The sequence below is a fragment of the Salarias fasciatus genome, chromosome 12 (assembly GCF_902148845.1).
Source record: "Salarias fasciatus chromosome 12, fSalaFa1.1, whole genome shotgun sequence".
In the NCBI taxonomy this organism is placed as follows: domain Eukaryota; kingdom Metazoa; phylum Chordata; class Actinopteri; order Blenniiformes; family Blenniidae; genus Salarias; species Salarias fasciatus.
The window spans coordinates 26,473,604-26,484,645 of NC_043756.1; the positions used below are offsets into that span (position 1 = coordinate 26,473,604).

Genomic DNA, 11,042 nt, shown 5'->3' on the forward strand with positions numbered 1-11,042 from the left:
AACAAACTGATCTAAAAGGAGTTAAGAAATTAATGAAAATGGCACAAAGCAGCTACAATAATAAAATAAACTGCAATGTGAATGTACAGGCGCATGGCTCTTATGAATAAGGACAAAAAAAAAAAAAAATAAATAACAGAAAAATACAGCCTAAAGATGAAATAAACCTGACTACAAGTGTTTTCCTCCTGCAGTGTGTTCTCTCTCGGTGTACCTTGTGTCAGGATCTTTGACGGCAGAACTGGAAGTGCTTCATCTGTGCCCTCTGCCACCTGCAATTACACACTGAATAGATTAGCTGTCTATTAATAACTTGATTGCTTGTCCTGTCCTCTTTTCTCTTTCTAACATGAACCAGAATAGAAAAAGTTATCTTGTGTCTGTATGTGCTCAGATTAATCCTCTCCAAAGAAAACATCCAAATAAATAAATCCATTCAATCATGTGTTTTAAGAGTTAACAAATATCAAATAATGATAATCTGGACAGCTGCTTGCAGCAGATTAGAGGATCCATCTGCACAATTAAAATTAACTGTATTGTTTTTGCATTTTTGCTTCAGGAAAGTTTCCTGTTCACATGCCATACATTTACCAATGTTAAAAACAATGTAGTTACCTTGCCATGAGTTGTAGGCACTGTTGTTTGTTTATGTAATTAAATCACACACGTGCATGCAGAGAACAATATGCTATATAGGCATCAACAATGGGAGTACACAGACACTGGCAAGGACAGACGACAAAGATGAATTGTTATTACGGTGACTCAAAACAGGTCCAGGAGAATCTGGACGGGGAGTCATGACACTCTGGAGGAAACGTTGTCCAGCTACTATGTGCACAAGAGCTATTTTAGAAAAGTTGTGTTTCTCCATTCCCCATGTTTTCAAAAAGTTGATTCTCAGGAAACATTGTGTAAAGTGGACAGAATTCTTATTGTACCTAGTATAATAGAAAATATTAATTAATGCAAAAAAATTCAAGCTGCGCCTTTTAGTGCAAAATTTTTATGCTTCTGTGTGTGTTGTCCCCAGAAGTAATACTGTCAAAAAACATGCATCTGAGATTACTTGCTTGGAACTTTTGGGTTTTACCACAGTCAATAGGTGTTCCCAAATAAAATAAAATTGAAACAAAAAAATAGATGTATATTTCGCAATATATAAATAATAAATTAATAAATATAGAAATCAAACTGAATTGAATTGAAGGAAATGTGCTTTGGAATTTTTTTCTATACATATATATTTTTTAATTCTAATAACATGAAAATGTTAACGCAAGATTTGAATCAATTTTCTGTGCACTTCCTGTTTTTAATGAACGAAGACTTTTATTATTTAAGCCCTGACCGGAAGTGGTTGCGGTGTTTTGGGGCACTTGGCGGCTGAAGGAGGAATTCACTTTGAAAGAAGAAACAGGAAGTTCGTGGAGAGGAAACTTCACGGAGGAGCCTCGGACGCTCAAGTCTCGGTTTAAAAACACCGTTAAAAAAAAGTTTTAGGTTATTTAAAGGTGTCGTGGGAGAGTTTATCCGGCGAAGGACTTGGTTAATACAACAACATGGACACCGATCCGGTAAGGGACTCTGCGGCTCGAAGCTTCGCCTCCATTGTTCAACACCGACATCCCACAGGTGTAACAACAAGGAGCAGCATTTTACCGGGAAAAAGTCTGGAGTGCAGCTGAAAAGCCACAAATTAACTTTTAACTGTTGAACTGGGACGCTTCAGTGTTACACAATGGCCGAATTACACCCGCAGAGTCAAGAAACACTCGTTTTTGTTTAAAATAGTGTTAAAATGTTCTTGACAAAATCTTCACGTCAGATCTTTTTAATCTGCAATGCATCTTCTTAGTTATGTAAAGATGACAAATCTTGAAGTAAATCTTTATTTTAGACCTGCAATCATGACTCATTTAACATCTATGAGGCCATTTAACCCTGACTCACCTTTTCCTACTGTCTTTTAAAATACTTATTATACTTTCTCGCGATTATTGATGTATTAACAGTGTGATGTTTGTAGTCGACATGTGGACCCCGTTTTCTTGTCAAGTGGAAAATCATTGGTTTTGCGTTTTTGTTACAGAAATGATTTCTGTTTTCACAGCAGCGTTTTGAAAATGAATGATGTTGTTCTCATTTTGGGCCACTAGTGGGCGCTGCTGGTTGTGTTTGTATCGAAACCACACACAGCCGCCATTGTTGTGACTGTCCATCTACTGAGCATGAACAGAAGGAGTATTTACTGCAGCAGTGGGTCATTCAGAAAAGTTGCAGTTTCCAAATAGCCAAAGTTAGGGCTTTTTTAAAAACTGTGTTTTCCTCCGTTTCCACGGAGACGGGAAAAGTTCCACCTTGGGAGCCGTGTTCCAAAACGTCATATCTTTAGTGACTCCAGCACTGTTGCCATGGAAACAGAGACCCAAAACACTGTGAAAGTTTCTATTTTCTCTTAAAAATTCCGTGTAACTGGGACCTTATTGTTATTTTGCTTGAAGTAAATCCAATTTGTGGATAACCTGCTGACCATTAAAAGACAAAGTATTGGCTAATTTTTAATAATTTGATTATTTTTTTGCACATTGTAATGCAGAAATTAAATGGAAAATGTTCACAAAAGTCAATATTAAACGGGGCTTATGTGAAAAATCAATACATTTGCACAAATTGCTATCAAAATGCTAAAAATGAACATTAATTGAAATTGTCGACATTTTTTGAAAGTAGTGATTTTATTGAGGGAGTTGTACTTTTAATCCATTGACATACGAATCTTGATCTTGTAGTTGTTTTTTCAATGATTATTTCTGTATGGCGCTTCAATTTTAAATTGATCAACAGTTAAGACAAGTACTTTTTGAAAAATTGCTCAACAAGGCACAGATAGCCCAAATATAGATTAATAGAATAAGTATTGGACACTTCCACCTATGACTCAGCTCCTCAAACAGATGTAAATTACTGTATGTCGTCTTCACACTCATTTTGTGTCTTGGTCTATTCGTTTACCGTTTTTCTCAGAGGTGCCTGTGGTTTGCTTTTCTAGTCTGTCATTATTTAGCGTCTTCTGGCCATTTTGTGACTCTGATGGTTTAACTTCATGTTTTCAGGTTGTTCTTTGTCACTGTGGTCATTTTTCACACTCTTGTGTTTTTGCTGTTTCTCGTTTTGAGCGATATATGATTGTTTTATTGGTATTTGTCTTGGTGTTGCTTGGATTCTGATTGTCGTTATTTGATTTCATAATGGTCCTGTTGCAGATATCTGTAGTCATCATTCATTGTTTTTATCTTTTTTTTTTAAATTCTTAATATCTCTTTGGATTGTGTTTTGGCAGTGTTAATTTTTTGATGTACTGTTCTGCTTCTTTTTAGATAATAAGCATCTGTTTGTTGTTGCGTTATATCTAACACGTCTATTTATTAATTTTCTTTTAAATCTTGCTGATTTTTTTTATCTTCTTATATCCCTTTGTATTTGTAGATTTTGAACTTTAAAGGTGCATTAAGGAGTTTGCACGTTTTATGCGAAACAGCGCCCCCCTGCAGGCCTTGGGCGTAACTGCAGCTTAGTGAAACACTCGTGCCTGTGGCTTCCATCCATGTACGTGCACGGACGAGGGGAACTCCTTCCTCGTCTTTAAGTAGCGCTCGAGTAAAATTTGAGTTTTTTTTTGCCTGGTGCGGTCTGTGCTGGAGCTGTGGCACTGCTAGAAGCCAGTCTTTTCTTACTTTCTGGAAGCTCCATCCTCAGTACTGCTCAGTTGTTGCTGCTAAGCATCTGGCGGTAGTAATGGCGGACAAAACGAAACTTAAGGACATCAGGCCAGCCGGAGCGTGCATTACGTCATTCCTCTCAAATTCTCCCCAAAAAATTCTGGTGCCGGACCGGCACTGCAACTTTCAAGTGACAATTTAGCGCTGTTAGAGGTCCTTACAATGAATATGTCAGGGCACATTGTACACATTATTGAATATTTGTAACATATTTATGGTGGAAAATAAGTATTTTTAAAGCTGAAAAACTCCTTAATGCACCTTTAAATCTCATCTTTCACCCATGTAAACAACCGTGAAACATCTATGGCTTACATCTTGTCACATTTGTCTCTTTTTGTTTCTTTTGATCATTTTGCATCTCATCTTGATCCATTTATATACGTTTTGTGGCAACACTGTTAAGAAAGAGATGCATTAATGTTTTATTAAGATGCAGATCGACTGTCATTAAGCACTTCAACCAGTTTGTGAATTAAAGTGACCGTGAAGAGACATGCAGGGACTGAGCTGAGCAGGGAGAACAACAGGATCCAACACACACACACACACGCACAGTCTTGTATTTCTATCCTTGTGGGGACCGTCCATTGACTCCCATTCATGTCTAGCCCCTAACCCTGACCCTTACCCTAACCCTAACCCACACCACAACAAAGCCTAACCCTAAAGAAATGTTTTTGCACTTTTACTTTTTTCAGTAACAACAACATGGTCAAGAAAACACTGTTTCTCCTACTTAGGACCGGAAAAAGGTCCCCACAAGGCACGTCGTTCCACGTTTTGCTATCCTTATGGGGACATTTGGCCCCGACAAGGATAGAAATACAAGAACACACACACACACAACACCCACACACACAACACACACACACCACACACACACACGGGCTCCTCAGTGTGAGGATTCTGTTACAGCAGCAGGTATGTGGATCTTTTGATGAAGAGAACAGCTCACCTCCTGCTTCCTGTTCAGCTCACATCCTAAAAACCAAAACCAAAGGAGTTTACCAAAGAAGTTTTGCTTCGTCACACTCTGCAGGAGTGTTTCCTCGTTACAGACGTGCCAGCTGAGCAGCCTCTGTGTGAGCTGTGCTCATTTACAGGAAGGGTTCTTTTTTTTGTTGTTGATGTTGTCATTTTGGCCTGCAGCAGCAGAAACATTTGAATCCTATCTCCAGACTTGACGTAGCTGACACCCGCCGCTCGTGTAATTTCTGTGGCCTCACCCAAATCAGAAGAAAGATTGAAGGAGGTGGAAGGAAAAGTTCTGACATTTTTATGTTCAAACCACAGTTCTCACAAAAACACACAGTGTGTAAAGTTCACACTGCAACTATTTGTTTTGAGGGGTAAAAAAAAAAGATTAGTGCAAGCGAGAAACATTTAAACGGGCAAAAACCTGACCCTAACCACATGTACTGATGTCTGTCGATCCTCTGCTGTTTGAATGTTTATCAGTTTACTTATAAAGGACATATCAGCTTGGCTCAGAGGACTTTAAGGTTTTAGAATTAGAATGTTTGAAAGGTTTTGTTTAATCTGTTCCGGCTTCGGCGGATAACACACATAGGAGGAGAGAACAGCTCTTTTGCCTCTTGTGTGTTTTACTGTATTACTTGTGTTAAATGTATCAGTGCGTGGCGGCTGCACTTTGGACTAATGTCCAGCATTTCCTCCCGGATTACTGAAGCACTTGTAGGAGTTGAGGAGGACTGAGGCCACGTGACGCAGGAGAACCGGCCCGGTTTCCTGGAGACGGCTGTTTACTGCGTCCCGCTGACTCGTGGGACGTGGACGTCCCCGCACGTCACGCTCAGGCTGTGGAATCACCCAGACGTCCCTCGGGCGCAGCCCTGCCCGCTGACACAGGCACCGGCACCGGGAGGAGTCCAAATGATGTCCAACATGATTTGTGTCTCGTTTGGCCTTGAAGTGAAAATGTGTCGTGGAAAGTCTTTTTGAGATGATCCTGCTTCGGGTTTCTCATGAAGGTTACCGGCAGTAACACCATTCAGAATCTGAAGACGACAAGTTTTTTTGTGTTTTGTTTGAGGAGTTCAGCTTTCAAAAGGAAACTCCAGAAAGATTCTCTGATACGAAGATACAAAACATGAATGAAGTGAAAACACTGAGAACAGCACAATAGGATCATTAACAACAGAGAACAGACACATCATTATGGACAGAACACCCAAGACAGACTGTTATTACAGTGACTGTCAACTCTGAAACTGCCAAGTCCAGGAGGATCTGGACTGGATCCTGGACCAGGAGGAGGACAGTCTGGGCCGGGAGTTATGACGCTCAGCTGTCATTCTGCTGAGCACGTGCAGAACAGCTCTTTACTGCGGCGGATCGTGCGCAGTAGCAGTGTTTCAGAAAGTTTCCTTTCCCCCCGTTTAGATGGAGACCGTGTCGGATCGTTTTTGAAAGTGGTGTTTTCTCTGAGCACTGTTGTCGTGTAAATGGACTTCCAAAATGTAACAAAAGCTTATGTCCTCCTTGAAACTTGAAAATGTTTAAATGGGGCCTCAGCCTCATTTCAGTTTATTTCAATCAGGTTTTTTTTAAGCAGACACTAACCTGCAGGTCAGTGAGTCCACCTGAACCAATACTATTACAGAGGAATCTTTGTCTTTTTAAACATTAGTTTGCAATACTTTTTTTTCACTTTTTTGTTTTAGTTTATTGTTTTTTATTAATTTTTCTTGTTAAGTCCACTTTTTCAAGAAGTATTTCTGCACATTTTTTCCTGCTTTTTAAAAATTTACATTTTTTTCACTTTTCAAATGTTGCATCATTGTTTCTTTATGTGTTCACAGCTTAAACTTGTTTGATATGCTTTAGTTTCTCCCCTATTATGATGATTTTTGTGCCCTTTTAATTTTTTAAATGTAGATTTTTTTTTAATACATTTAATGCATGTCAATGCCTTGTTTTTATTCATTTGAGTCATGGTACTTTATTTTCTCTCCCTTTTTTTCACAGTTTTATTTGAATTCCTGTTTTTTCCTTCTTCATTATCTTCAGTTTTTTGTTATTTATATTTTAAAATGTTCACTTTACAGAAATCATTTTATCTCTTTTTTAGTGCTGTCAGTTTTACTTACATTATTTTTGAATATTTTTATTCATTTTTTCTTTACTTTAACACAAAACAACACAACAGATCAGCATCACTCAAACTATATTAAAATTAGGACAGCTTTGAAAATGGCAGTCAGCTTAAAGGAAAAGTACGGTCTAAACAGCTTTCACGTTGTTTATAGAATGAAGTAGAACAATATCCTCACCCAGAAGGCTTTTCTGATCCAAACAGTGCTTCGGGATAAATTTAGATCCAAAATCGAGCGGCGGACATCCGTACACGGCTAGTAGACAGGCATGTAACGCTGCTCCTAAAACGGCTTAATCGTCCAAAAACTCATGGTCCGCTCACGCCACTCCTCCACGTCCACAACATCTTCATCCGATAGATATTCGTCCATTTTAGATAGATAGATAGATCTTTATTGTCATTGTCACAGGTACAATGGAATTTAAAGTGCTCATAAAAGTTAAAAAATCCTGAGAAGTTACTTTTTGAAAAGAAAAACTTAAGACATAATCAAAGAATAAACATTCAGACACATTCAGACAGACAACAGCACAGGACTTCATACACACACAGTCATTAGGAAAGTAGGATGATCACTTCCTCGTTTTGCTGAGGTTGGTTGTTGCTGTTTGGGTAGAAGCTATCTTTGAGTCTGTTTGTCTTGTGTTCATTTGTCTGTAACGTTTCCCAGAAGGCAGCATTTGAAACAGTGAGTGACCTGGGTGAGAAGTGTCTTTTGTGATATTTAGAGCTTTCTTCTAGCTGTGCAGGTTTTCCAGTGTGGGGAGAGGGCAGCCAATGATCTTCTGTGCGTGTTGATGACTCCTTGGAGTGCTTTCCTCTGAGCTACTGTGCAGCTGCTGTACCAGATGCATATGCAGTATGTTAGAATGCTCTCTGTGGAGGCTTGGTAACAGGACAGCAGCAGTCTCTGTGTGATGTTCTCTTTCTGAGGATCCTCAGAAAATACGGTCTCTGCTGGGCCTTTTTCAGCAGCGCAGAGGTGTTGGCACTCCAGGCCAGGTTCTCCTCTATGTGGACTCCCAGGAAACGGAAGTCAGCAACCCTCTCCACACCGTCCCCGCTGATGGTGAGAGGAGGAGTCTCTGTCTTCTTCCTCCTGAAGTCAGTGATCCTCTCTTTGGTCTTGGAGGTGTTCAGGAGGAGGTTGTTGTCTGTGCACCATGTCGACAGCTGCGCCACCTCGTCTCTATAGGCAGACTCGCCACCTCCGTGGTATTTTCCACTAAACTTGAAGAAGAAAGTTGTTGTGTAGCCTCCGGTAGCCCCTGAAGCAATGAGCCTACTGCACATGCGCGCGGCCTCTGAACTGAAAGCTTTGTTTACGGCTGCCGCGTGCAACAACTTTTTTTAAATTGTGATTAATCGCATCATATGTGAACTTGTAACCAAGCTTGAAGTGAAGAATCTGTTCCTCATAATTCAGTAAAATGACTTGTTTTTTAATCCAAAGCAAAACATATATTAGAAACAGAGCGTTCTCTATAATTAATGAACAAAACTGTCCTGAGGATTTGTTGAACTCTGCCATTGTGTTCATTTTTTTCTGTTTATTTCTCAGGAGCTGGGCGGAGTGGAGGGAGCGCCGGAGCCCCAGGATAAGGTCCAGGCCCTGAGGGACCAGGTGGACGGAGTCAAGAGCATCATGACGGAGAACGTGGACCGGATCCTGGCTCGAGGAGAGCGGCTGGACGACCTGATGGGCAAATCGGAGGATCTGCAGGCAGGGGTCAGTGTTTCAGCCCGGGGGCTCTCCCGCTCACAAGCCAGAGATGGGCTGAAGCGAGGTTGAGTTGGAGCGAGGTGTGAGCTGAGTCAGCTGGATCGAGAGTGAGGTTTGATGTGAGCGAGCTGTCAGCTGAGCGATAAACCTCCAGTGTCTGGAGGTAAACCGGTTCAGCGGCTCAGCGAGTGCGGGAAGAAGCGACGGAGCGTAAATGAGCTGTGACAGTTTTCTTCACTGTTTCAGTCACAGCTCATTCTGTCAGTCGGCGGTTTATTACTTCTCCAGTTTTGGTAGATTAGTTTAGAAATATATGATGATTAGGAGTGTGTGTGTGTGTGTGTGTGTGTGTGTGTGTGTGTAAACGGGGGTCTGTCTGATTATCTTCAGTTAGATCAACATTCATCTGCTTTTATTACATGTTTCCTTTTTAATGTTTGCTGTTATTTTTGTTTCCCTTTTTTATTGGTTTTTTTAATCATTTCTTGCATTTTTATATTTGAAGCCACTTCTTGTTTGAGAATGTTGATTAATTTTTAGCAGTGCAGGAGGAATGTTCTGCTTACAGCCGGTATTTATAGCTTCACAGGTCAGCTCCAGTGTCTTTCAAAACACAGACAGAGCTTCCTGTGCCACCAGGAAAACAAATTGACTGTTAAGAACAGAAAATACTCTTGATGTAATATTTTTTCTTCTGTTTTTTTTTTTTTTTTTCATCACCCTGTAAGGCGTCTGATCATTGAACCAGAGTCGGCTCGCAGTTAGCCGTGTGGAGGAAGCACCAGAATGAGCTCAGGTTTGATAACTAGCTAAGCTTAACTCCCTTCAGAGCTGAAGCAGAAGCTTAAGAAAGGCAGCACGCCCTGGTTTAAGGCTTGAAAGTTCCTGTCTTAATGACAAACAAACACTTCGTCAAGTGGAAGGAAGCCCACAGCCTGAGACCGTTTGACACATTTCAAGTGAAAACGTGTCGCTTTGTGGTTTCTCTTCAGAAGAGTTTCACATTGACATGGTCAATTATGTCTGTTTCAGCAGAACAAAATGCTGTAACACGACGGAAGTGTTTTAATTTCACTTCAAACAGTTGCAGACTTGTTGGTTTTCTCATCCTGACTGTCTTCCCCCCCCTGCAGGCGCAGCACTTCAAGCAGACGTCGCAGAAAGTGGCGCGGGCCTACTGGTGGAAGAACGTCAAGCTGATCGTGGTGATCGTGGTGGTGGTGGTGGTCATCCTGCTCATCATCGTCCTGCTGGCCACCGGGGTCATTCCCGTCAGCCAGCCTGTGCCCCCCATCGTCAATCCCACCGGCAAACCCAAACCCTGAAGCCGAGCCCCGTGTACAGACGCCGCTGCGCCGCCGCCAATCCGCTGTAGCACACAGTCATGTATAGAAACACAGAGGCGCCGTCTCACTTCTCATCTGTCACTTTCAGGTTTCTTTGGGTTTCAGGCACTTTATCTTCCAGCTCGGACGCCTTCGCTGCAGAACGGCTCCGAGTGCTTGGCCGACACAAACCTTTCACCACGTAGCGGTTATTTCACAGCAGCAAAGAGGAAGTAGCTCCAACGACCGGAGATGCAGTGAAGACAGAAGTCCTTCAGCTTCTTTCGTCGAAGCTCATGTTCTCTCTCTTCTTTTATTTTATTTAACCTCAGTAATCTAAACAAAATCGCACCACATGACGTTTTAATGATTGATGCGGGGTTGAAATGGTTCTGTTGGATTAATATGTTACCATTCGTGTCCTTGAAGCGCCTCGAGTGTCTTTACTCGAAGTGATTCGCTACAGAGGATCTTCTGTTACTGGAGATCAATCGAGCATGTTTGGATTGATCAGGAAATACTTTAATCGGCTCACACTCTAAACTCCGGCACGCCATTAAACCAACCCGCCAGCAAAGCTGTTCACACTAATGTTGGCAAAGGATCAACTGAGCAGGAGGAGCAACGTCCCGTCTCCTCCTGTCTGCCGTTACACAGTCCAGTCAGCTTCAGGAGGCTCAGCTCTCCTGGTGTAAATAGAGCATCCTGCTGTGTGTGTGTGTGTGTGAGTGTATATTTCCCCTGTTAATAAAAGTGTCTTGTTCAACATTCACCTCTTCCTGTCCCTGATGATGGTTTCTGTGTAAAGTCCTCATCCAAACTGATTGATTACTGCCACTAATCTTTTTTAGATGAAGGTATAGAATGGATGAGCAGCGTTGGAACAAACATTACTGTATTTTTCTTTTCTTTTTTTTTTAATATATATACTTAAATGTTTCTGGGATGCAGTAGTTTCTCGTGTTCTTTCCTATTTTCCTCCTGATCTAAACTCCTGCACGCTTCTGTAATCTGAATGTTCTCTTTCCTCGTGACTTTTGTTATTGAAGGGTTTTATCGATCTTACTTGAAATAAATTTTCACCTGAG

At 41.1% G+C, this 11,042-nt stretch overlaps 1 protein-coding gene across 1 annotated transcript; it reads left to right on the plus strand.

The window, feature by feature from the left end:
• The first annotated feature begins 1,392 nt into the window (after positions 1-1,392).
• vamp8 (vesicle-associated membrane protein 8 (endobrevin)) lies at positions 1,393-11,042 on the plus strand. Its single transcript, XM_030105532.1, has 3 exons — positions 1,393-1,580; positions 8,468-8,635; positions 9,763-11,042. The coding sequence occupies exons 1-3, from the start codon at positions 1,566-1,568 to the stop codon at positions 9,952-9,954; spliced, it is 375 nt and encodes a 124-aa protein (XP_029961392.1). The 5' UTR covers positions 1,393-1,565; the 3' UTR covers positions 9,955-11,042.

Bases quoted from the DNA above. Each gene is read 5' to 3' on its own strand.
- vamp8 (XM_030105532.1), top strand. The intron at 8,636-9,762 runs GTCAGTGTTTCA...CCCCCCCTGCAG, and splicing joins CGGAGGATCTGCAGGCAGGG to GCGCAGCACTTCAAGCAGAC.